At 42.4% G+C, this 26,779-nt stretch overlaps 2 protein-coding genes across 5 annotated transcripts; one reads left to right on the top strand and one right to left on the bottom strand.

Annotated features, from left to right (window-relative positions):
• Positions 1–6: 6 nt before the first annotated feature.
• GNPAT (glyceronephosphate O-acyltransferase) lies at positions 7–20,072 on the bottom strand. Of its 4 annotated transcripts, none has more exons than XM_086877850.1 (16): positions 19,821–20,072; positions 16,185–16,376; positions 13,624–13,800; positions 12,642–12,771; positions 10,335–10,462; positions 9,817–9,892; positions 9,086–9,237; positions 8,865–8,995; positions 7,983–8,206; positions 5,562–5,807; positions 5,079–5,158; positions 3,199–3,339; positions 2,213–2,312; positions 2,026–2,119; positions 1,009–1,070; positions 7–715 (listed from the first exon to the last, which is right to left on the bottom strand). In XM_086877850.1, exons 1-16 carry the CDS (start codon positions 20,055–20,057, stop codon positions 672–674), a joined length of 2,214 nt encoding a protein of 737 aa, XP_086733976.1. In that variant the 5' UTR covers positions 20,058–20,072; the 3' UTR covers positions 7–671. The 4 variants fall into 4 exon arrangements, with proteins under 4 accessions (XP_086733976.1, XP_086733977.1, XP_086733979.1 ...); XM_086877851.1 differs by having other exon boundaries at positions 16,185–16,373; XM_086877853.1 differs by having other exon boundaries at positions 16,185–16,373; positions 19,682–19,857.
• On the top strand, positions 20,054–26,598 carry FSAF1 (40S small subunit processome assembly factor 1). The gene is made up of 7 exons (XM_086877860.1): positions 20,054–20,186; positions 20,330–20,619; positions 22,679–22,735; positions 23,736–23,831; positions 24,524–24,610; positions 25,567–25,619; positions 26,263–26,598. The coding sequence occupies exons 1-7, from the start codon at positions 20,126–20,128 to the stop codon at positions 26,390–26,392; spliced, it is 774 nt and encodes a 257-aa protein (XP_086733986.1). The 5' UTR covers positions 20,054–20,125; the 3' UTR covers positions 26,393–26,598.
• The last annotated feature ends 181 nt before the right edge of the window (positions 26,599–26,779 follow it).

Raw genomic sequence — 26,779 nt, 5'->3', positions numbered from 1 at the left:
GACAGACACGTTATCGACGGTGCTTTAATGTTTAAATATAACATTCATTAAGTAATTAAAATAATGCCAAGCTGCCTTAAAAAAAACAAACAAAACAAAAACAAAAAAAAAAAAACCAGCAAAACCAAAACCAACCCAAACATAAAATACCAAAACACAAAACCCAACACACGTATCAGTTCTGGTTATTGCCCAAGTGGTGATTTGTGCTTGTCATTCATGTGGGCCTTGCCTTGCATTTAGCCAGCCAGCAACGTTTTTTTCTAAATACTAATTTTAAAAGCAAGTTTTTTTATTCCCTGTTACATTTTCACATCCATGAAATATTGGAAACCAATCACATTCCTTGTTACAAGTCTAGAAAAATGTATTTAGGTAGCCATTGCTGTGCACATCTGTTTCAATATTTAAAAAAAAAAAAGAGACAACGTTTAATTTGTTTTGAAAAACAAAACACGGTGAGGATGTACGTACACCTCTAAGCCCCTCAGCAGCAATTCCTAAGTGGTAATGGAGAGAGCTGTCCAGCTGAAGAAACACTTCTCTGCCACCCATGCTTGCAGGCTGGCTGGGCAAGAGTTGAACCTCATCTGGTCCTGTCCCTGCTCCAGTGGGGCAGTGGTCCACGTTCTCAGCAGGAGCTTACATCCACTCACAGCATCAGGAACCGTTTAGAGTCGTGCAGCCACGGGTTTCTGCACAGGTATCCGAGCATCTAACAGAAAAACCCACAGCAAATACTTCTGATCAACATGCTGCAAACACCATGCCAATAAACTACTTCTTACTTTACTGCCCTCAGCCACTGGGTTGCACACTATGTGAAATGAGGAAGATTCAAAGCTGTAGCTAATGACAGCAGAAAAGGCATTGTAAAGAACATTACTAAGATTTTTATGCAGTTAAATCTATGGAACTACTAGGTGGAAAGCACTAAATCTAACATATATGCATTGCCCAAAGTAATTTTTAACTTGAGAAGCTCTCTTCAAATTAGGGAACACTTACCAAACATGTCCAGGATTTTACTAACAGCCTCTTGATTTACATTGTAAGTAAACCCATTTGGCCTACAATTACAAAAAAAAAAAAAAAAGTTTATTCAACAAATATTTCTTATTCCAGTCATTTCTACACAAATAATCTGAATTAAAACATTTCCATGATTACATGGTATCTTTCATCCTACCAGCATACATACCAAATTTAAGGACATGTCAGACTTCTGCTCAAGAACAACCATTATTTCTTCATCTTTCCTCTTGCTCATAGTCCCCAAACTCTGTTGCACTCAATTTATTCCTTTTACTTGAAAGGGGAATTTAGCTATAGACATCTATCTTAACCAATTCACTTCATGAACAGAGGCGTAAGGAAATAGCTCAGGTCATCAGCTGACAACTATGTTCTGTGAAACACTCAAGGCACTGCAGGGACTTGTTGCACTGGGGACTTCCATGATCATACTTTTAAACACGGTAAGAAGTACCACAACACTGATTTGTTTTATAACAGAACAATGCATAACACAGTAACAGGTGGGTTTTGGCCTACAAACCATGAACTGTGTAAAAAGTCTCGAATGATTAAGCTTTCAGTTATCTTGCTCTGAGATGAGTTCAGTGCTGAAGTCCCCCAAAACTAGCAGTGTTCCTGATTATTGCTTGCATTTCCTGACAAGGCTTACTGCAGCACACAGTACTACAAATAAGCAGTGCTGTTCTTTTCTTATCAGAGCCTTGGCAGGAAAGTTGAAAACCAAAAGGTAAAGGGAATCAGAAGCAGCCTACTAGTGAGTTAATGAATTTAGCTGTTAGGTCCCACAGGAGTCTTTCCACTATGAGGGCATGCCATTCCACTTCCACATCACGTACAGAAAGGAACTATTGGGTCTTCTCCATGACTCCAGTCAATCCAGTCAACCTCTGGTGCTCAGGCAGTTGGGCTTCTGCTGCTCTGCTAGGAGCTCAGACATTAAGAATTGCCACTAAGATTTCTACACACCGGAAATCTATCATTACTTACGTTTTCTTCCTCTTCACTGCACCCAGTTGCACAAGAGCTGATAAGGCATTTTTCTGCATGTCAGAAGACAGCGCTTCATAACACTGTGTACTCCCTATGGAGAAGGGAGAAACACAATTAAAATTTTTACAATTTTCAGTTAACAGGCTGCTCTTGTAAAATCGTATTGCATAACAGCGGTACACACCCTTCTCGAGAAGTTGAAAAACAAAGTTGCGGGCTCCAGGTATAAACTGCTTCTCATTAAATGCTTCTTTCATTTCCTTTGAGAGGTATCTGAAAATTAACTAACATTTTCAAGAAAATGAGAATTCCTTTCTTTTATATTGTCAGCTTGTAATGAATTATAAATAGACGTGTCCTTGTAAGTAAGCAATACTATTCCACTTTGAAGAGCACAGGAGAGGAACTCAAAAGGTACCATTGCACAGGGCATCTGGAAGCTTTATTACTGTTTTACAGGTAAGAGAATCCCAATATTAAACTAAGACTCAGTATTTCTATAGACACTAAATTTATATTCTTGTTTTTACAACCAAAAACAGTTTAATTTTTTTAAAGCAATACCTTTTCTGAAGATGAGAACAAATGGGCACATCAGTACAGTTCCACCCACTTTACACATCAGATCATTAACTAGATTCCACTACAGTAAACATCTACAGTCTCATCAATCTTATACTGACTTACCAGACATCTGGGTTTCTATGCATTGCTTACTACAGGAATTTAAATATTTAATCTTATTAAAACCTTGGGAAAACCAGAAGAATTTAAAGATATATGGATGTAATTAATGACTCCCATAGAAGTTATCAGATAGGAGATGAAAACTCATTTTCACACCTGGCAGGACAGCCCACACAAAATGAATTAAGCAAGAGCTCCTCATAAAAAAGAGCAATGAACCTGCTAGCAGCACACTCCCTGTGAATCTTATAAACCCACAATGAGCCATCACATTACACAGTAGTCACGGCTTTAGTAAATTGGACAAGTCTGAGCCAAAAGCTAAAACTGGGATCCTTGGGGGAGGGTGGTGTTTAAGATTCATTACTGCTATTTCTTAACTTTTGCATTTCTCAGCCTATTTACACAGCAGTATCACAGCTCTCTTACTTTCCCTATAAAACACAGGAAGAAAAAGAGATTGTTTTCTGAAGGACCACATACCTGATAACCTTCCACAAAAGGTCTGAACATAGCTGACAAGAAAGACACTGTACCACTTCCTTTGTCAGTAGGGTAAATCTCCTGTTGACTCGTTTGAATGGCATCACATTTTGTGAGTAGAAAACATCCCTCCTCAAAATCCTGGGTGAGAAATGCATAACTAAAATTCTAACATTTACAGAATTGCAGCTACCATTTCCCCACAAAATCAACAACAGAAACCACAACAGGGCACCACTTTCATTTCTGAACTCAGTTCTCAAGAGACTTGAACCAAAACTTTCCTGTCTCCCAAAAATACCTTTATAAAAAGGCAGCGGGAACATGTTCTTAAACACAGGAGTTCCTCAATGGACAACAGGCCTTGGCACAAAGAAAGTGGCCGTGGCTGCTAGTGCAGCAGCCAGCCTGAGCACCCTCAGGATTTTGTCAAAACAGGGTCAGGTTGTCCAGTTTAGGGCTTTTTCCTGTGGGTGTTTTATTTATTTATCTATTTTTAAACTTAGGGTTTGCCTTTATCTCATGTCCACTGTTTGCAATAAACAGTAACACAGACCACTGACCTGCCCTCTACCAAACAGAAAACAAAATGTACAAAAAGTTACAAAGTATGGAAATGTCAAGGACAAAACCAATTTACCACCAATATGGGTGAAAGGGGGACAGATAACACGAAGGGATGGGACAAGGACATGACAGACACATGAATGAATAAAGGGGTGAGTGGGTGGGTAAAAGATTCCTTAGCATCACAGCAACTCTTTCATCTTACTGCAGCAAAGTCAATCATAGCCAGCCACCCTTCCGCTCCCTGCTGCTATCTGCTATTTCAAAAAAGTAGCAAGAGGCAACAATTGCTAACAAATAAAACTTAACAGTGCCAGTCAGACTTTAAAAAAGACAATTCTCATCTATGTAAAAATTTATGAGATTTTAATGCATTTGCAAGTCTTGAACATTTGTGTGAAAATTATACTTATCTCTTTTTCAATGCACAAATATCATAACTATGACCATCATGTATTTGTCTTTAGCATTGATAAAAATCACATGTAATCAGCTCAAAATCCAAATAAAAACTACACATACCAATTTATCTTGTGAGGCTGAACCAGATATTTTTTTACTGATAAACTTGTCTGCACCTGAAGTTTGGGGCAGAGCCAGCTTGGACCCAGCAGGTTTGTGTACAAACTGACAGAGCAAATCCTGCAGAGAGCCAAGGGGTGCCTGCAGTTTTCCCAGCTTGCCTGTATCCAGCTGTGCTAGGGGTGCACACAGGCACACTGAGACCTGGAATATTATCCAGGGCTCCTGGATATTAATTAATCCAGTGTGCAGGAACAATACTGGCTTTGTCTGACTGATGGCTGCATGGGGCAGAAGGTAAAATGAGGGGAAACTTTTGAAGCAAAAATGGATGCAAGTAAAGCTTCCATAAGACTCTTATGAGGGAAGCTATCATGCCATTAGGAAAGCTCTCACTTCAAAATCCTTCATAGGTTGCACCCCTGACAGCATTTGCACTTCATTGTTTTAACATGTATCTTCAGATCTGTGCTGGAAGACTAGTAGCTTTATGCAAAAAAGCCAAATTTGTGCTGCAGTTCATTTTGATAGTTCAGAATTGGGCAATTTCACAATTTTTAGTTTTTTTACTGGAATGGGGAAAACAATTGCATCGGCAACCTTGAGGATTTAGACAGTACTTTGCAACCAACATAATGACCCCCTTTTAAGCTCTCCCTCCCACTTACAGATCAAGGTGATATCCCTGTAGGTGTTTTTCACAAAGCACTTGTTTGGCAGAGCCCTTGAATCAGATGCTATTTTAGTTTGTTGCATTACTACCAGTGCTTTTGTATAAAGGATGTTTTTACCTTCAATGAAATGCCAGGAAAGAAGATGAACTCATCAGAAAAAACATCTCTCAAGAAGCTGAAGCAGCTATAGACTTCCTCTGGAAAAAATATTGTAAATGCAAGTGAAGAGCCATTTGCTCCTTATTTGAGAGAGTACCTACTTCAAATAAAATATGGTTTTGACATTTAAAGCATACATACAATGGCAGAAACCACAAGAGAACAGCAAGTACTCAAAGCACTTGATTCAACTGTTAAGAAAAGGAAAGAGCAGGGGCTTGTGTCTTCTCAGAGCATGCATTAGATGCCACAATCAAATCCTACAAAGGATACACCAAAAAAAGGCAAGCAAAATATCCACACGCCCTCCCAACACATTTACCTTATCCCAAGTATAACACCCTTGGATAGCTCCCACTAGCAGCCACAGGAACCTGGTGCTCCTGTCCCAGCTGATGGCAGAAGGAGCAAAGCCAGCAGGTTCTCAGAGCCCCAGTGTACCTTTTCTGAAGCTGGGTGCCATCTGCAAGGCGATTGCCACCAGGGCCGGGCGCACAAAGACGTTCAGCAGCTGGTTCCTGTACGTGGCGCACATCAGCACGGCCAGCGCGCGCCTGAAGACGATTTCCCCTACGGCTCCATCTTCCACTCCCTTGTCATTCAGGACCACATGGCCATCCACAAGGCAAGCAATGTTGGAATGCAGGGTGAGGCCAGACAGGACTGCCTTCTTGGCACACAGGTTATCTGGAAGGAAAATGCCACACTCAGGAAGTTGAAAAGGGATCATAACTCTATTAAACAGCCTAAAATGCACTGGTATTTCTGACACTACACCAAACATTCAGTTGGAGAGATGTTCCAATATAATCCATACCAGGAACTGGCAAAGTAGGCACGTATGCCATGGAGAGAACAAATTTCAGACATTTCTATAATTAAAACACTTTGAATTCTTCCACTTTCTAACAATTACAAATTGTAATTGTGTCTTGTCTCTGGAACAAGTATTCTGAGCCTCCAAATATAAAAAGGATAGATCTGTTTGAGGGATACATTCATTACTCTGGAAATGGAAACTGTACTTCTGCTTAAGCATTTCCAACACTACAGGTTTGGAATCAGAGATACAGGTCTTTTTATAGACTTTTTCATCAACTCTCATACACAAGCAAGGCCTCATCCCAAACCAAATTTATAAAAATACTTAACATAAATATTGTTACATAACGTTCCTACTCAATGAGAAACATTTCTTGCTTCAAATTGGAATCAGTTTGACAAACAAGCAATAAAAACTTAATATTGAACACTAAAATACACTTTACATGTTCAAAGCACCACAGGCATATTAAATCAATACAGCCTCTGACAGCAAAAAAACATCACATTCCTTTCTTTTAATACAGATTTCATGTAATCTCCTTGCACCTTATTTACTCCTTCAATCTACTTTGTTCCAGTTTCGCTAAAGCTCCCGAGTTTCTCAGTGCAACAGGAAGCAGAAGTCTGTGCAAGTAATTTTACAACTCCAGTTTTGAATATAAAATTTCGCAAATGTTCTGCCTGTAAGAACCCACCAGCATGACAAAGGCAGACATAACCAGCTGTTTTGGGACTGAAGACTGCAGAGGGTACACGCAGCTGCTGGCATCAGCAAACTGGCCTTTAAAATGCATTTCTTCTTTCAAATTGACAATCCAAACTGAAACAACAAACCCAGTTCATATGCAACCGATGCCTTGAGCACAGCCAGCACACTCCAACAAAATCCACTCAGTTTTGTCATTCTTCCATTTCATTACCATGCCTATTTGCTGTTCCCTGACTACATCACAACTCTACTAAAGCAAATGCTTACTCACTGTTGCTAAGAAAATAAACAAAATAAATAAGCAAACCTGAATGTGGTATGTTTTTCAGTTTACTGTGTAGTAAGATTCTAAAAGTTGTTTAAGTATTGCCACGAAATTCTTGCTTTTACCAGTCTGGCAGAAGCAGACTTTGGCTGCATTCCCTATAGTGTTGATCCCTGAATGAAGTGGTTTTTTTCCACAGGTGGCAGAGTTCTTTTATACCAGTACCCTGCTCCGATTTTTTTATTGTAATAGTGAGAAGGAATCTTTATTATACACAGGACTACAAAAGCAAAGATCCTTGGTTTAAGTCTACCTAGAGCGGAAAGGTAAATGTACTTGCATTGCACAATACTGTTCTTTGCTAGCTTTACCACTTACATCCTGAGGCTCCAAAATTGCCTGTGCCACTGGCTCACATACAGAAGTTTCAGACACAAGGTTTGAAAGCACAATCAACCTTTCAGCAGCCAACATATACATTACACACACACACACATATATATATAAAAGGGGGTGTGTATATATTAATAAAACCACCAAAGAAGCCTTCCATTCAGAAGTCATCATTGTTTCTGGAGATAAAGTGAAATTTAAAAATAAACAGACAACTGACAGTTTTGATTTTCTCCACCCATTTGTTTCTGCTAGTCCTCTGCACCAGTAACAACTTGCACTGCAGCCAGTACCGAGCAGGAAGTGTAGCAGTACACAAAGTTACCTGGTGCAGATCAGACAACTGCCTGTGACTTACACAGAATTCAGAAAGGGAGACACTACACAAACCGTAGTACTCTAATAAAGTACCTTATAATTTCCTTCTCATGCCACACTTCATGATACAACAGTAAAATATCCGTCCTGTTTCCACCTGTTTTTCAAAGTATTATCTTTAACAGTTTAAGTCAAAACCTGTCAGGTTTCAGCATGATTGTTAGCATATCCTAAAATCCATTTATAACTCTAAGAATTCTGTAAAGCTGTTACCATACACTGCTTCTATACAATGTAATGTGTATATTTCATAAGCAACAAGAGGAACAGAAATAACACTTTCTCTGCATACCAGGCCATTCAATGAATCCTCCAAAAGTCTGTGTTAAGCCTTTAAGCCACAGAGTCTTTTCTATTAGAAGTTCAAATTCCATGGCTGGCAAATTCTGGAGCAGGACAGCAGCAACTAGCACCCACGGGCTCAAAACCATGTTTTCTATTTGCAGGAGCTCCATTTTATAAGCTACGTCACTGACAAACTCTTGGATATCCTCAGATGGCTTTTGGGGAAGATGCCTGAAAAAAACAATGCAATTTAAGATAAAGAGCTCAAAAAGTCAAATATAAATAACACCCTTCTTTATTTCTTACGTATTGTTCCCAGATCTATAACTTTACAGCACCTAACATCTGCAGGGTGATTCTATGTGCTATGTAAAACAGAAGTACAGAGCAAAACATCAGTAGCTTCATGACAGTACCTGAAGCACACACCTCTGTACTGATGCTGTACATTGCTATCTTCAAACAAAATTCTAAAGCAATACATTTTACACAACTAATTGCAAAAGCAACACAATCCAGCTACAGCTCCAGCTCCCTGACACACCGTCACTTAACAGCTTGCAGGAATAATGTGAGAGAAGTGAGAGAAAGGTGAAAATTTTAAGTGACAAAAGTACCACATTCTCAGAAAACAGAGCTTTGCCTGGTTCATGCACCACCATTAAATTTTAAAGTGGCATCTTCTCAACAAAGTGCAAAGCCACACAAGTAACAATTCCTTTCAGAAACACCCAGTCACAAGCACAGTAAGTCTCTGGTCAGACCAAACAGGTTCAGCAGTCTGAACAGTCAGACAGAGAGAAGATGAAAACAAAGTACAAATTAGTTCACATAGGTGTAGACTAAACAAACATTTTTCCTGTGCATACACCGTGGAAAGATGTGGTACCTGGGCACCAAATTGTATGGGCACCGATTGATCCTCCCGGATGCCAAGGTTCTAAGGGATACTGGCTGGCCAACGTAGATATGTATGGTACCAAAATTATCACTGAGGATTCTCCTGGCTTTTAGCAACCCCTATGAAAATGGGAAGAGGAAAACTTAAATTCTGGTGCTACAGGGTGTGTACACATCCACTTATGTTCTGCTCTTAAGGAATTTACTTACAGATGTAGATTCTTTGGGCTTTGGGACTCCTAGGAGTTCATATGCATAGAGAGATTCTTCTAATATCCTCTCATAGCTGATGCTGATGGGAACAAGGTACGTGTCAAAGACTTCACGTTTGAAAAAGGGTTCCATCACAATGCTGAGAAGACCTGCCAATTGGGAAGAAAAACCACATAAATCACCTGTCTCTTTCAAAGAGAGAAAAGCAACTGCAATTCAACTTTGGAAAGGATTATCTTTGCATTTTAGATGCTGCTAATAGGCGTGCACTGTGTCTATTCTCTCTTCAAGCAAGCAGAAGCAAAAGACATTGTCCAAACCTTAAAACAGAGGGCAAATGGAAGCAACACTCTTGGACAGATACTTGTGCTCTTTTCAGCAGCACTGCTCTGTGCTTGCACAGCATCTTCCTTCTAAAGATTCCCCATTACTTTTACAGTCAGAGCTACAATATTTCCCTGCTGACCAGGGGATTCCTATTGTCTAGGAAGAAAAGGGTGAAGAGTTATTGAATTTAGTACACAATGGGGCAAAGGGAGCAAAAGCAGTAGAGTGCAAGTGGAATACATTGCTGTACTTTCTATGGCCTTGGAGCCCCCTTTCTCTAACAGACTTCCCCAATTTCCCTCTACTTTAACATCCCTTTCTACCCAAAGAACTTACAAAGCACATAGCCACTAATCAAAACGCTAATAATATTATAAGTTCCCAATCTTAAATAAACATACCAAATTTTGGAGTCAGAGTCTTGGCAGTGCGGCTTCTAGTCCCCTCAAGGAAAAATTCAATTGGGGCATAGCCATTCTTCAAAAGTAAACAAACAAACAAACAGCTAGTCAGAAAAAAATATTTCTTCTTTATTGCCCACAAATAGCTTTAAGTACTTCAAATATAAGTTGTGTTTTTTTAATGAAAGACAAACACATCTAACTTCAGTCATCTGTAAGCCTATATTCATTCATTCTATTTGCTGCATCATATAGTTTAATTAATGAAAATATTGTGTTTGTCATGAGATATGGGCACACAAGGCAAAGTAACTATGAGCAGTAATTTGTTTATCACTTACTGAACTGTGTAATAATAAAAGAGTGCACACGTGGTCTTAACCTACAGCAAATCTGAGCTAAAAAGCACTTAATCAGATCACAAGGAAGACTTCCAATCACACAGCTATAACATTCTGCATATCTCACAAGAATTGTTCCAGCAAGCATACATTTTGAGAGTACAGCAGGTTATTTACCCTTAACATTGTTTTTACATATTCAGCAAACACTGCCCAGTAGAGTCTGTTCCCACCGAAGGAACGTCGCATAAAAAAGGCACCTGCCCTTCGTAGCAGTTCACCAACTATTTTCATTCCTAGGAAATCTGAAAAACAATCAAAAAAAAAACCAAAACCACACACACAAAATTTATTGATTAATATCAGCCAGCAGAATCAACCACAAAATTTGTAGCACACTGACTACCAGAATACAGATGATCTCTTTCAAGGATTCCATTGTTGCAAACACATTTATTTGCTTTCAAATTCTCTAGCAAGACTTATATAAACAAGAATGACAAACTATAATATGCCTGCCATTTTTTTTTAAGCTGCATTCACTTAGAGCAATTTATTTTCATAATTTAGATGGCCAGAGTTCAGCCATAATAAAGACTTGAATTTCTGAAGTACATTGTCTCACTCATCTTGAGAAAAAAGTAGTTCCGACTGAGTGTATCCCAAAAGACACAGAAATTAGGCAGCCAATTAAACTGTATTAGACCAACTATGATCCTGACTCATCATTTTGGGGGATGTACACCAAACCAGCTAAAATTATTTTATAATTCTTCAGTTTTAAGCAATGACAGTCAATGCTTAACGTGTGAAAAGCAGGAAAAAACACTTAACAAAGTTCTTATAGAAGCATTTAAAACAAGCCTACACATTAGCAGGCAATGTGCCACTCCAACCTCCTTGCTACCTCAAACCATGAAACACTGGAGAACAGATATTCACTCTGTCAAATAAGTTCACACTTATAGTTGCAACACTGACAATGACTGCCCTGAAGATGTCACAGGTGTCAGAAACATCATCCCAGCACCAGCTAGATTCCTGCTGATGTACTGTATGAGGACGTACTAGAGAGTCACTGGCAACTGTTTACCTTCCCTTACCTAATCCCAGCAGATCTATCTGTATGCTTGAAGCCAAGAGATTACTAACAAAGCAAGGACACTTACCACCTGTATCAGGAGAGTCTCTCCACTCAGTACAAGTGCTGCTTTGACAGTGAGTTTGACAGTAAACCACATCTTGTGAACCTCTAACATGATATGCAGTTATGAAATACAACTACAACCATAGAGAACTGTATTTTCTACAGAGGAATTTAAAATATTACACACATGCAGGCAGCTTCAAGGTACAAGCCCCTAATTCTTTAGGAGAACTTTGACCCTGAAGCACCCAAAGCATTCAAAAAATGTTAATCATTAAAAAAAAAAATCCTTGTAAGTAAACTATTAGTATCTTAAGATACTATTTTGAGGTCCAAAACTCAAAAGTACTCTAATCCAACTCAGTAAAGGATTACATCAATACCTGTAACAACACGTGAGCAGATTCTGAACAATACACAACAGGCAAACTGCAACACCTCAATCAAGGCAGCTTTGAAACATCAACTTGTGACTCTAACCTGCATCATCCAGATGCAGCAAACTCAAGGACCAGGGAAATCTCATCTTCCATAGCAAGCACATTCTCACAGCTTCTATCTAGAAGTCTTCCTAACTTCTTGATTGGAAAAGCAGAGTACAGTAAAGCAGTAGGTTCCAAGACCTCTGCTAGCTTACCTGCCCATATTACAGTGCCGCACCAGACTTGAGGTGGTTTCCTGCCTGCTTAGAAGACCTGTTTGATACCTGTGACTTCCAAGATCAAGTTTCTAAGTTAAGTGCTTACAGACCCAGATTATCAAAAAGCACATTAACTTGGAAGACATTTACTGTTCAAGCCCTCAAGAATTGTTTCCCACAAATATACTGGCTTTACAACTAAGCATGCCCAAAATCCTGACCTCTGGTATGACATATCACTTCCCTGCAAGCTCTGTTCTGTCATGAAGTTCTGCCAATACTTCAAAGGAATCAATCACATCAGAAACGAGCATGATGTGTCTGATACTTCGTATCTGGGTGCTGTGACTGCACTTTAAACCGTATGAACTATCACCAAAAGTTCTGCACCCACAGTAGCACCTGGGCAAGTTTTTGCCTGTTACCAGGCTATGAAAGCAAATAGAAGTATTCTTCACAATCCTTATCTTTGCCCCAGCCTCATGTCTACTTCTGGGCAAACTTGCTATGAAAAAATTCACCTTTGACAGGACCCAGCACCGATGAGAAGCTTTCAGACATTGTAAGCACTTCACCCAAGGAGGATTTAACAAGATATATTTGGACCAGAAGTTAAACACAACTACTTATAGTTGCAGCTACCAGAGAATGCTACCAATTCTCTGAATCCTGAAAACTTCATTAAAAACACACTTGCCTATTCCTGCAGCAATGACAGGCAAGGCCAAGTCATACGTGTATAGCAAATATGACAGCATCAAAAAGTCCACGTAGCTTCGGTGGCTGGGCAGCAGCACCACGGGATGCTCCTGAATGGCGTGTTGCAACTGAAAAAGAACAGTGCAAACAGTATTGTCCCAGTATTTACTGACTGTTGAAACTTGCAAATATAGACCTGCACTGGCCTTAAGGCAAACAAAACCCCATTTGCTTGAGGGTTGTTTCTCTGTCCACACAATTGATACCTCTATCAGCACAGAACCCATAGGAAATTTGGAGCAGTTGTTTCCAGAGCAGCAACCTGAGGCTCACAAGTATCACAGGAATCAGAAACTAGGGGCATCCCATCATGGGACAGTCTAATTCTAAACCCTTTTCATGGGGACAGATAACAAACAAGGGCTGTCAGGACTGACATTGCTAACTTCCAGGGAATGCACTGCACCCTCCAGAATAGCAATATCTTGAAATGAAATAGGGGGACAACAGTTCCTGCAAACTGAGGCAAACCTAAAGCATCCCCTGGCCTCAGAGGTGCGCAGTGTTTCACCACTCCTGGTTGTATGAGGGTTTTCCAGAACAGCCAGTCCACTCAGCTGTGTAATATTATATTTTGACCCCCAACTCAGCTAAATGCATTTTTATTTTATAATATCAGATAGAAAACACTCTTTCAGTGACTGACCTAACAGAATCACAGGCACATGGTATTCCTTACCATAGGAAGCACTTGGAAAATATACAAAAAATCCTGATAGCTGTTTGCATCTAAAATACTTACATATCATCTGTCTTTCCTCCCACATTTACTAAAAAATGCACTAATAAACAGAAGTGAGTGCAGTCTTTTTTTTTTATTTTCAGGGGGTATTTTTCACATTTGTAATTTGATTATTAGAGCTCTTGTCCAAGTGACTGGTCTGAAAATATTTTAACTTTTTCCTCCCACGAGTACTCACTCTCTGCATTCCTTCTTCATTCACACAAACTCTCTGGAAAAGCTGCTTAAATATTTTGCTCAGAGTGAAGGCAAAAAATCTGACAGCTCCCAGTTGCATACGGTGGCCCATCTCATCGAGGATTTCTGTGGCTTCTTCTTGAATAATATCAGGTGATTCTCCCATTTCTTTTGCTAACTAAGGAGAAACAAAACAGCAGTGACAAGTTGTTCCCTTCCCCTTGCCCATGCATACCATTCTAACATGCCACAGCTACTATGAGAACTACTACAATAGTCCACAAGATTGTTTTATGCGACAGGCATGGATCTAATCATACAGAATCTGTCTGGTGCCAGCCAACATGACAAAGCCAAGTTAAAGCTGCTCAAAAAACCAAAATAAGCTTAGATGTCAATGACAGGGGAGGGCATACAACAATCCTCCCCGCAAACACACCATATGAATGTTTTAATTTGCAGTATATTCTGAGGAGATTTAAGTTCAAAGATTATTATCCATATCCATTATCTCATATTATCAGTCTGAAGAAGGCTCTCTGCATTTTTCTTTCAATAGTAAAATGAAGCTTATGTTTGTAGACACAGTCAAAATGTAAACATTTTAAGTGCATTTGGGTTAGAATTTGCAAAGAACCTCAGCCCTATCACGCTTCCATTTCTTTGTGATGTATTCCTTTAGCAATGGAGAGCTGAACCGCATACAAAGCAGCATCTCTACCAACTGTGCATATCAATGATCTTTCATCTGTTGCCATGCACATTCCCTTTTGAAGTTCCTTGAAACAGACTTAAATAATAGCCATCCCTCCAATTTGGTATTTGAATCTAGAAATTTTTAGTTGAAAAGTTAAGCCTTTTACTGTTATGGAATAAGGAGCATGACTTTTACTCTACACAGAGGAGGAAAGGAAAGGAATGGACGAAGAAAAAGCCTCCAAAAAAACAAATGTCTGTTTGGAAGCCAGTGCTGCTGACCTATTATTTCCATTTCGTGACATATGAGAAAATCCATCTCCTCCAATCTACCTCCATATATCTACTAGGTCAGTTGTGTTTTCTTAAATGCATTACCCATCATCCTAAGTATTTCCACATGTAGTTTAAACTGATTATTTTAGCCACTTAAAGAAGCCAAAAACTGCTTCCACTTAAGCCTGAGAAAATCAGTCTTGCTTAGGAAGCCAAAAATTCTTCTTGTTATTCAGCAAGAAGAGATTCTGTTCTCATTCACCAGCAGAAGACTTGCCATACAGTTCATTTGAACTTCGCAAAATCAGAAATCAAAAACTAGACCATTCACATATAGCAAGCTAAAACAAACAAATGACTTTAACTTCCTACACTGAACTTTAGTAACCTTAACAATTTGGCACAAATTCTAGTATGTCTGTGTAAAGCTGTGCAAACCCTGCCCAGGCAGGAAGGACCCTAATCATAGATTGCTGGGCACATTGCCCAGGACACTCTCAGTTAGAAACTTCCAGTAATCTCTACTGCAAAGCTGGTATCCAGGCTGAATGGCAGGTCTGCTAACTCCCTTAAAACACTTGATGCCAGCCCAGAAAATAGCCATCAAAATCATTTTCTATCTAAAAAGTACTTCAGAAGAATACATCACACAGACATCTTTCTGTCAAATCCTCTGTATTTTCTTTCAGTAAATTTTTTAGTTTATTTAGAGTTGAAGGATTTTTTGGCTTCCATACTACCTAGTGATCCATAATGGAAAGTGAACTACTTTGTGGTGTAGAGTGACATACTTTACTGTGTCACATTTTGATGTATCATGTATTAGAACACATTTTGATGTATCACAGGCAATACTAGCCATTAAAAGAAACAAACAGAAAAAAAGTTTACAGTAGCCTGTCACTCAGGACTAACCAAAACATCTTGCATATTTCTACACACTTGGAATTATTCTTTATGGATACTGAAATTAGTTACCCTGCTAACTAACACACACCCACTTATTTCAGGCATTTAAACACAGTGCAAAGTATCAGCCAGCCTAACCATAAAATACTTTATTTGTTATAAAGTAGTAGCTGCCCTTCATGTTAAAACAAAAATATGGTTACATCTTAAACAGTGTTTCTAATTCAAAGAATTGTCTATGAAATATAACTCCCATTTTAGTGCAAGTAGCATTTAGGACTTGTTCATAAATCCACCATTAACCTATAAAATTCCTACAAGACACCCTCAAAGTACAAAAATGTCTGCTAAGAAGGAGAGCACTAATGTCTTTCACAATGTTGCTCTTTGGTGAGAACAGTGGAGTAGGAGGAGAAAGAAAAAGAAGTCAGACACACTGGATAAATTAATGTCAAAGTGCTGTATATGCAAAATCAAAACACTGTTTCATGAACCTGACAGTTTTAGTGGCAACTCCAGTGGGTTTTTTTTTCCTGCCAAAAGACATTTATTTACTGGACCATCTTCCGAAGTACAATTATCATTTTAACGAGGTCAGCAACAATCTTTTTTTCCCTGCTGGCACACAAAGCTTGGCTGTGTTCAATCTGCCTCATCTTACAGCTCATTGTCCAGACTCACCTGCTTGATAACATACTGAACTTGCTCTGACTGGAGAACAGCACTTTTGATAGCATTTGGCTTGCAAGGTGAAAGTCCCTTGTAGATGACCGGGGTGTAACATTTCATCGCGTATCTCAAGTCACTGGACAACCGCCTTTCCTCCAAGATATCTTCAAACTCATCTCTCTTCTTTGATGAGAGCTCTTTCTGCTGGGAACATACAAATGAAGAATGAGACACTGTTTCAAGCTGTTTGGTGACCTGCTTGGCTACAGCACCAAAAGAATGATATGCACTACTTCTGCAACATTTGGAGTTTCTTCTTAGCTTTCAATAATGCCTGTATGCTATACTCTGTGACTGCAGGAACCAATACTACCTGCTTGGAAGAGTGATCCAGAAAGAAACTAAAAAGTAAAATAAACAAATGAACACCAACACCCCCCCCTCCCAAAAAAAAACCCACCCAATAACCCTCACCCTAATCCCTTCCAACTGCAAAGATCCCCAAATTACCCTATGCCATGTTACTTAATTCCACCTCCCCCTCAAAAAACCCTCACCCTAATCCCTTCATTGCGAAGATCCCCAAATCACCCTGTGCCACATTACTTAATTCCATCCAACAGGAAGAAGTTGAGAGAGGACATGGATTTTAAAAGCTGAAGTGCCTTGCCTCCAGCCTCTCCATGATTAATAGGTATTAACTAAAAGACTTTTGATTCCAACTCTCACAGCTTCATTAAGACAATGCCATGACTGGCATTATAAAAACCCAATCATCAACACACAGAAAATAATCCCTGCTACTTAAAAGTTGCATCTGGGGCCTTGGTGACTTGTGGCTTTCACAAAGCTTGGACTTAAGGCACACTAAACATTACCAGGCAGGAAGAAATTAAAAAAAACAACAAACCACTTCACTGTCAGCCACGTGAACACAACACGGTGCACACATAGGTAAAAAGAGTGCACAACCTCTGAGTAACCAGTGCCACTGCTAAGCAGAATAAAGCCCCAGGATATCAAGAACCAATTGTGGGTCCACCCCACTGCAAAAAATTTCTGAGACAAAACTCTTCCCTTTGAGCCAGCAGACCCCTGAACTGGAGAGAGATGTCTCCTATTATCTCCTAGATCACCACAGTTTGTATGAATGACCCCTCAGTCTTTCCAAGACTGAAACTGTCCTTCTCTAAACTTCAAAAGAGCAGCTACAGCCACCAGATAAGTAAGACAGCTGGAGTAAGCCTCTGTGAAACAAAAATATAGAAGTATTAGTTATGACCAAGCATATTTATTAGAAGATACTAAAAATAAAACTGCTTATGTCTTCCTCCACAGTACCACTTGAAGGGTAGCACTGGCATCCTCTTCATTCATTCTGCTTCCTCTTTCTGTATACGACCCATGCAGAACCTATCTGATAATGAAGGATAAAGCACGGGCTTCATGGGCTCTTACAGTGACCTTTTCTGGCACTGAGTGGAAAGCCTGACGAGCAAACACACAGGGGAACACAAGGAACAGATAAGCAAAACGCCCAGCAATGACAACTGGGTTTTCAACCTTGGGAGAGGGAGTCAGGTTTCACTGACAGCTGACCACAGCCACACCAGCAACACTATCAGAGCAGCTGACATTTAGTAGAGAGGAAACCTTTAGCTGCTGTCCATTCATCAACACAAGGTAATTCAGTGGAACAAAACAAAAAAAAAACCCCTCAAATCAGGAATATCTCCATTTGAGAATGACAAAAAATCCTTCAAAGCTGCATCTCTATCAAAAGTCAATTTTGTTTTATCGGAGGACACAAATCCTACCTTAATGTTTGACCTTCTCAAATTCTTTCATCCACACGAGATAGGCAGATTTGGAGACCATCCTTCTACTAGAATTGCATTTAGTAGATTGTATAACTTTTCTTTCCACAACTGCAGTTTAGAGAATTACCTCACTGTAACTGCAGAAAAAACTCTCCAGGGACTTTCAAAACAATCTCATACAGGTACTAAACCCCGACCTCTATTAATGCAAGACTTTTAGGGGGTTTTGTCCTCTATGATTTAGCATTACAGCTTTCAGCTGGTTAGTATTTTGCAAGAGCTGAGTAAGCTCTGTTAAGATGACTGGAAATAGTTTCTATTAGCCATCTGTTGCTGTTGACACCTTATATCAACCCCCTTGATTAAAAATAAAACAGAAATAAGTCCCTTGCTTTCTATAATGACAAAAAAGATAGCTCAGAATAGTAGCAGAAAATATTTATCTCTAAGTATCACCTACTCAGATCAGTATGTGACAAGTCATCCTCAGAAAATCCAAGCAACGTTTATGTCAGTTAGAGAAGTTCACATCCTGCAATCTGCAACTACATGAAATCCAGACAAAGAAACTCAGCAGTCAGCATGGGCATCATCAGCCACATCAGCAGTCACAGCACTGCTACAGCTGTTCCCCTGCGCAACTCAGGTGAGCAGAGCTTAGCAAGGGCCATGGCCCATTGAAAAATTACCTCTCTGCCTCTGCTCTTCATCTCATGTTTTCAGACTTGATGTGCAACTGATTTCTCTCCATGGCAACAGATATTTTTTACGCCCTGTTCTGAAGGAGCACTGAGGGAGCCAAACCACACACTTTAGCAAACACTAAATATTTGTACCTGTGCTCTTACACATTACAGCCAAGCTGTTGTTCCAGCTTCAATTGCCAGCTGGTAGAGAACACACTTAGAAAACACGCTGTTGGAAACCTGGACATCAGAAAATTCAGTGACATGCCCTGTTACTACGACAGCGGTGAAGTCTGAAAGAAAACCAGCAGGAAACTGGAACTCCTCTGCTCCCATATAATTAGGATATGCAATGTAACTATGGTGCTCGCGACGCCCTTGGCATACCAGCATACAGACAAGACACAGAAGAGAAGTTTGGGAATCTCTGCCGAAACAAGGAGCTGTTTCCCTTTCTCCCTAGTCCCCTTCTCCAAATGCTTATACAGAGCTGGGGTTTCTCACCCCACACCCAAACCTCCTTGTCTGAAGCTGGAAAAGGAGCTGCAGGGAACAGACAAGGTCAATAAAGTAATTTTCACTATGCAACACAGGAAAACCCGCTTCGGCCACTCCATCCCCACGACAATCTCCCAGCGCCGAGTTCACCGAGGCTGGCAGGACAGGATGCTGCGGGGCTGAAGCCCAGCGGAGCGCCCGGTGTCCGGACGCCTGCCTCCCGAGAGCCGCCCCGGGACAGAGCCTCCGTGAGGGAGAGACACTTCCCAGCTCCCCTGAGCCGCCGGGCCTTCCGCAGCAGCTCTGAGGGAGCCGCGGCACTCGGGATCGGGAGCTCTGGCTGTCGCGACTGACACGACAGATAGCGAAGGAGCAGCCGAGGCAGAGAAGGGGGCCCGGGAAGGTGGGACTCCTGGTGAGGAGAAACGGCCGGTCCCGCCGGAGCCCGGGAAAGGCCTCGTCCCTCCCTCCGGAGCGCGGTCCCCGCTTCCCCGGGGACACAAACCGGGGGTAAGGGGTTGGAGGGGCAGCCTGCGCCAAGCGCCGTCATTCCCCTTCAGAGAGAGCGGCACCGTCGCGGCGCAGGTGAGGCGAGCAGCCCCTTCCTTCCCCGCGGCACCGCTCCCGCCGCCGCTGCCGCCTACCGAGTACATGGGCGCCCCTCGCCGCGCCCGCCCGGGCGCCGCCGCCGCTGCCGTCGCCATGGTCCTGCGAGCTCCGCCGCGCCGCCCCGCGCCCCGCTCGCCCGCCCTACCCCGCCGCGCTGCCCTGCCGCCCGGCGCCGCCTCCCGCGGTGCCCATGGCCCCGCGCCGCCCCGGCCCGGCTGCCTGGTGCGGCGCGGCGGCGGAGGGCGGGGGCACCGCGCCATGGGCGGCGCCATGTCGGGTGCGACGGGAGCCGCCGGGGGTCACACGCCGGCCCGTCCGTCCGCCCGCCGCGGCAGCAGCCATGGGGCCGCGGGAGCCGCGCCGCCGGCTGGAGGCGGTGCTCGGCGCCCTCTACGACTTGGGTGGGTACGCGGGGCCGTGCCGGGCGCGGCGCCGGCACCACGATCCTCCCTGGGGGCTGGGGAAGGGAGGGGAGGAGGGCCGGGCGTGGGCGCTCTGGCGCGGCGGCGGCGCGGAGCTGACCCACGGCATGTGCTCGGCACAGGTGAGGAGCCCGGCGACGCTCGGGGCGCTGCGGAGGACGGCGAAGCGAGAGCAGTGCCGCCGTCGGCGGAGAAAGAAGAGGAGGAGGAGGAGGAAGAGAGACGAGAGCCACAGCAGGGCGGGCGGCGCGGGGCCCGCGACTTCTTCGGGGATTTGCGGGCCGAGCTGAGCGCGGCCGGCGCTGCCCCGCCGCCCGCCGCCGCCAGGCCCGCCGTGGAGGTCGTGGTGTTCCGCGGGAGGAAGAGGAAGGAGCGGCACGGCCCCTCGGCAGCGCCCGCCGGCGGAGCACAGGTAGAGGCGGCCGGGCGCGGGGTCCCCGCTGCCCCCGAGCCGCCCCTGCCCCAAGGGAAGGAGCCTTGCCCGTGGGGCGGGATGCGCTCCCTGGACGCGGCGCCGGCCCCAGCCCTGCCGTGCCCGGGTCGGTCCCTCTTGCTGATGCCGCTGCCTGGAAATCCGGATGCTTTGGCCATCCCCGTGCTCAGCTCGACGGCATCTGTTCCTGCTGAGTTCCAGCTGGGCTGCTGGAAGCAGGGGCAGGATGAAGCAGGGGAGAGGGCAGGACTCGAAGACCATTTTTTTCAATTTCCGAAGATCTCTGGATAAGAATCCTGTATTTGAAATATGCGCATTCCAGCAAAATAGATGGATTTGCCGGCAGGCCTGATGTTATGGCAAGAAGTGAAAGAAATGGAAAGCAAAGCCTCTTGGTTACTTTAGTGCCCAGGAGTTTTGTGTGCTGTCCTGGGCTGTTGACAAGCAGCATTTGTCTCGGAGGATTGGTGTTGGGTAGTCAGTGGGGGAAGGCGTGACAGCTTTAGGTCTCAGTCCTCTAGTTTGGTTTGTCGCTGCTGAACTGCTTTGCAGTGCAGTTTTGCACTACCAAAACCCCTAGCTGTTGCTTCAACAGGGAGGCCTGGATAGGTTTTGCTGGAAGCTGAGCAGAAGGGTTGATTGGTCTCTAGATTTTATAGCTTCTCTGGTTGTTTTCCTTGAGTTGTCTCTGTAACATCAGAAGCCAAATCTAAAATAAGCTTTGATGAGCTAACAGACGTCTGTCTGGAATTCAGAGGGACTTACTTATCTTGGGGGTTTGATTGCTTGGAATTGGGAACCTCAAGAGACTCAAGCAGTTGTTTGAATCCATAAACTTTTGTGCTTTTTCCAGCATGTTTTCCTCTAAAAATGTTCTTAAGTTTTTTATAGCTGAAGGTTTTCTACCTGAAAATACTGGTGTTAGGCTTGTTAGCAAAATGCTCTGAAGGTAACTGGGTTTATTTGTGGTTGAAATTGCAATTCTATATAGAAGCCTTGGCAGAGCTGAGAGGAGTTTGGCCGTGGTGGATGCAGAGGGAAGCCCTGGTGTAACCCTTGGGCCTGAACCTGACTCACTGTGCCCTGAGGTCCTGGAGAGTGAAAAGGAAATGCATGAAAAGTATTTCAGTTAAGCTTTAATGCTTATGTAGTATTCCTGTTTCCTCTGAGTGGAATGTACCCTTGGGAGGAAACAGGGAAGGTGAACAGGGTAATCTCTTGAACAGATGGCAGTTTGCTTGGGAGTGGGCAGAGTATTCCACTCAGAGTGGTGGCTCAGCACATCCTCCCTGAAATCAGAGAGCAGACAGTCTAAAATAACCTTGGGAGATTTGTAACTGCTCCACAGTGTCCCATGTGGGACACTCCTGTAACGGGCAAGCATGGAACTCTCTCTCTGGAGACTCTGTGTTTCGTTTTCTTTCTAGGATATAGTATGTTCCCCCTGGAGAGTCCCCCTCCAAACTGAGAACTGCTGATGAAAAGTCTCTGTGTACTCGTGGAGTAGAAAAGATGTCGTTCTCACTGGGCTCATTTTGAGCAAGTACTTTCTTCAGCCTGCACTAAGTGGGTTCTGCCTTCTGCTGACAGTGCACCCTTTGGAGCTGTTTCTTTGGCAATAGTGGAGCTGGATATGGACACTAATATATGTCCATGCAGTTGGGAATTAAGCTTGTTCTGTGTGTGGCCCCAGCTATGAGTGCATGTGCTATTACTGCTGCACTGTCTGAAAAAAAACAACTTGAAATTCATGTCCTATCCTACACTAGCTGTTTGGTATGGGTTTGGAAATGGAAATGTGAGTGATGCATAGCTCACATGTGGCAGTTTTTGTTATACTTACCTAGAAAACTGCCATTGAAACTGTCTCTCTTAATAGATCCGGGTAATAAAGCTAGAAAAAAATACTGCTGGAAACCTGTGTATTATTCCATATAACTGACTTTACATTTCAGTGCTTTTCAAAAAGCTATCCCAATCAGCATTTAAACTGGTGTTACTTGTCCTATTGATTTGAAATATTTTGTTCTGTTTGTAGACCCAAATAGTGAATGAAGAGAAAAATGCAGTCAGACAAGAATTTAACTTTGAAAAGGTAAGTCAGTAGAATCAGACTGATGTCACTAGTTTAGTGTGCAGTTACGTGTGTGTGTGTGTGTGTGTGTACTTGAGAAAGCTACGGTGGGACTGATGGGAAACCCTTCCAGAAATGGCTGTCTCTTGTAGGTGAGGATTTCCTAATTGGTAATTCTGGCTACATGCCATGCCAAAGGAGGAGCAGGCTGGCAACAGTCAACTTCCCAGTCTGGAGAGAGGTGTGCTACAACTTCATGGCCTTTCCTTCTGGTCTTCCAATGAGAATTTGAGGGGGATGTGTAAAGGTGCTTCAGTTCCCATAATGTTTAGCACAGTTCTTTCAGCCCTATGTTGTTAAATCTCTGACATCTCATGTGGGAAGGAAAAAAGGTGTATTGGCATCTGTTTTTGAAACAACAAATAGCTTTTTCCATTTGTCTTTTGATTCTAATCTGTTCTTACATGAGGATAACCAGCATTGGTCACCTTTAGCTACTAATTTGTTTACAGATCTATGCAAGCTGTTTTGTGTGCCTAATCTCTGCTCAGGGATGTGCTATGATCCAATGAAATCTCTCACTGGAGATTCTGCATGGCACTCTGAACTGCTAAGAAGGGTGGGGATTTAATCATTGATTTTAAAAAGATCATTAGTGGTTAAAGGATTCATTAGTGGTTTTGTGCCAAGGTATGCTTGTAGTGTTAACTCTGCATATGTGTGTAGTCAAACCACCATCCATGTTTCTCAGTGGTTAAGTGCTCATTTTTTACATGGAGGAGATCCATATTATGTGAAATTAGGAGAACTGAAAATTTTCCCACTAACAGTCCTCACCATCCAGAGATTAGCTGGACAGCATTAACTGCTCTGCAGTATAGCTCAGAACTCAATTTTATTTTAAAGCACTCCGATTTCCAGTATTAGCCAGGATTTCCTCAGGAGTATGACTTTGTTGCACTCTGCCAGGCATTACTTTACAAGCTGAACATTATGAAATGCATTTTCTCTGACATTCTAGGCTCGCCTGGAAGTGCACAAGTTTGGAATCACTGGCTACAAGAAGCAAGAGCAACGTGCTTGGGAACGGGAGCGCGCTATCATGCTGGGCGCCAAGGTAATTGTACCTTGGTTTGTGCTGGAGGTCCCCCAGTTGCTACAGTGCAGAAAAGCAGTGAAGAACACGAGGGGCTTTGGTATTACTCTTTTAAAACACAAAATCCCCTGCCCTGACACTTCTCTCACTTCATCTTTACTTTTATCATTTGTTCTGTCTTACCTGTTTTCTGTAGATGATTAGAAAATTAGTATGGTTGTGTTACCAGGGAAGTAGTATAGATGAAATATGACCAATCAGGCTGAAAAACAATATTTACTAATTTTTTATCAGGCCATTCAAAAATAAATAGTTGGAAACAGGGGCTCACTTTTTAAAACTTCATTCTCACAGTGAGTTAAAGATGGAGAAAAGTTTTTATTTTTTCATAACTAGTGTAAAAGAAAAAAATAGTGGTTTAGGTGTTTTTTAGATAGTGGGTTATTTTTTTTTTTTATTAGAGTGTGTGTGTAAACGTTATAGAACTGATAACAGAACATTATTGTCTCTCTCTGCTGTCTTTACCAAGAAAGATACAATTTGTGACTACCTAATGGCTCTTAAGTCCATTCCTCTCCCCCAAAAGGAAATAAGCATTTTTGATGTTTTGCCACCACCATGTGAAAAATAGTGCACTCTGTGCAAGTGTGTGAATAATTTTTGAACCTATCTGAAAACTGAATCAGCAGTATCCCTCCCAATCTTTGTTTCAGCCCCCCAAAAAGGCATGTGTGAACTACAGGACTTACCAAGAGAAACTGAAAGAGAAAAAAGCAGCGAAGGATGCTAATAAGGAAAAGGTTTGTGTGAAATTTTCTGTATAAAAGGCATGTGTGGGAGCCAGCCCAAGAGCCTGAGAGATAATGCCTCAGGTGCAGGAGGAGTGCCTGAGCTTGACACCTGCTGCTCCCTGTGGTTTGGGCTCCTGGCTCCCACAGGATTAATCTCACTGGTAAAAGCTGGTTGTGTGCAGTATGAAGGCACAGAGTTAGGCTTGTGTTGTGGTCAGTTTCACTGCCTCACCCTTCCAGGCTGATAGACTGGTGACACAAAATCAGCAGGGCTTTTTTTTATACTTTCCTCTTAAGAGGAAACAAAGTGGTCCCCAATTAAAGTTGTTGCAAGTAGTCTAACCACAGAGAGCCAGATCTTCAACTGCTTTTTTATCAGCACAATTCCATCTAGGATCTTACTCATTATTTAAAGCAAGGGTGAGGCTTCTGTTGCATCCATCCTCTAGCACAGCCCATCTGGCTCTAAGCCTACTCTCTGCCTCCCTATGGAGCCTTCTCACGTAGGTGGGAGCAGGCTGGTGGGGCCAGTAATTACTCTATCAGCTGGTTTCCTGCCACCTTCTGTCTCAGGGACCTACTTCTCCTCCTCTGGCATGTGGCTCAAAGTGCATCCAGTGCATGACCAGTCACAGCTGTACCCTGTTATTTGACAGCTGCCCTCAGCTGGGTGACAGGACACACCTGCCTGGTAGCAAGTCCCTCTTCTGACCCTGGGATCTGTCATGCCCAAGAAGAAAGCCTCTTCTTCTGCACGTGGCAAGGACAGCACGTTGGTCGTGAGTGGGCTGTACTTTCCATAAGGTGTTAGGAAGGGCTCGGCACTCCTGGCAGTGGCTCCATAATGTGTTGCATCACTTGTTCTGTCAGGTCTCCCAGCTTAAGTGCCTGCTGCTCTGTGAAGCAAAGGGTATTTACTGTGTGTTATTTGTGCAGGTGGTTAAAATATGTGTCTTTAAAAACAGGAGCATAAAGGTGATTCTCTGAAGAAGAAGAAGAAGCAGAAAGAGCAGGAGAGGTGAGGTGATTTTCACATGGTCTCCCCAGTGTACCTCCCCTATGTAATTGCACAGTCTTACTCCTGAAATCATGGAGGTTACAGTGCAACAAAATTTTCCAAGTGCTGAGCTCCTCAAAAAATGGTGACACTGCTCTGTGCCTAGCAGTTCCAGAGGCTTCAGTTCCACATCTCTACTTGAAAGTATGTCAGTTCTGCTCCAACACGTCTTAAGACTGCAGAGTCCTTAAGACTCCGTAAGCTGGAGGTCAGAGGGATGAAAATCCCTGTGTGCAGACTCATGAGACACCACTTGCTCAGAGCATTTGCCCCAAGGAATAATTTCTGCAAAGCACAGGCTACAGAGGCTTGAAAGTGAGCTGACATTTTCTAATTCTACTGCAGTAGGTTCCCTCTATACTCTGTCTTCCTTCTCTATCCAAAAACCTTTGTGTTTCTAAACATTTAAAAATGTAAATCATGCTGTAGTGCTGGAAATTTTGCATGTCTATGAAGGGAAAACGTTCTGAAGTCCTTACATGCTATGGTTTGATGCTCCATAATATCTAACTCTGCATAAATAGATGACTTTTCCACCATATTAAGCGTTTACGTGTGTTTCTGCTGTTTATTTTAATTACTGTTTTTCCTCTCCCGGTTTCAGGAAGGCCAAAAGGAAGAAATCAGTGCCTAGCATTTGGCCTGCAGGACAGGTTGGAAAATTCAGAAATGGGACCTTGATTCTGCAAAGCCGTGACATAAAGAAAATTAAATCATCTAAAGTTAGCAAATGAACTTCATGATACAGAGTGAAATGGACAATATGCATAAGAGAATTCACATTGCTACCTACACAGACTTCTGGGGCCTTTTGCCTGTCCACCATATCCTAATATTTTAATCTTATTTGTTGTTGCAGGATTTTTGTGTACCATTCTGCCTTGGGATGAATATTAGAATTTACCATTTTATAAATAAAAAGCAGAGTTCTTATTAAGAAGGTTATAAGGGCTATTTTTATTTTTACTGGTTTTGTCGAATCGGCTTCTTTGCTGTAAGTAAAATACTAGTTTGATTAATAAATTAATGGATTAATATATATATATAGCTTTAATTTCATATGGAAAGAATATAGAAAAAGCAATATTTTACTCACTCTGAACCAGATAAAAAGCAGAAGG

Source organism: Cyanistes caeruleus, chromosome 2 (assembly GCF_971803275.1).
Source record: "Cyanistes caeruleus chromosome 2, bCyaCae1.hap1.1, whole genome shotgun sequence".
Lineage (NCBI taxonomy): Eukaryota > Metazoa > Chordata > Aves > Passeriformes > Paridae > Cyanistes > Cyanistes caeruleus.
The sequence above is the reverse complement of the archived record's forward strand: the minus strand, read 5'-3'. Positions and strand labels throughout refer to the sequence as shown.

Coding starts and splice junctions, on each gene's coding strand:
- FSAF1 (XM_086877860.1), top strand. CDS start 20,126: ATGGGGCCGCGGGAGCCGCGCCGCCGGCTGGAGGCGGTGCTCGGCGCC. Junction 22,736..23,735: donor AAGAATTTAACTTTGAAAAG/GTAAGTCAGTAG, acceptor CTGACATTCTAG/GCTCGCCTGGAAGTGCACAA. Junction 23,832..24,523: donor CTATCATGCTGGGCGCCAAG/GTAATTGTACCT, acceptor TCTTTGTTTCAG/CCCCCCAAAAAGGCATGTGT.
- GNPAT (XM_086877850.1), bottom strand. CDS start 20,057: ATGGCGCCGCCCATGGCGCGGTGCCCCCGCCCTCCGCCGCCGCGCCGC. Junction 16,377..19,820: donor GAGGGGCGCCCATGTACTCG/GTAGGCGGCAGC, acceptor GTATGTTCCCAG/CAGAAAGAGCTCTCATCAAA. Junction 9,238..9,816: donor GACTCTGACTCCAAAATTTG/GTATGTTTATTT, acceptor CCCAATTGGCAG/GTCTTCTCAGCATTGTGATG.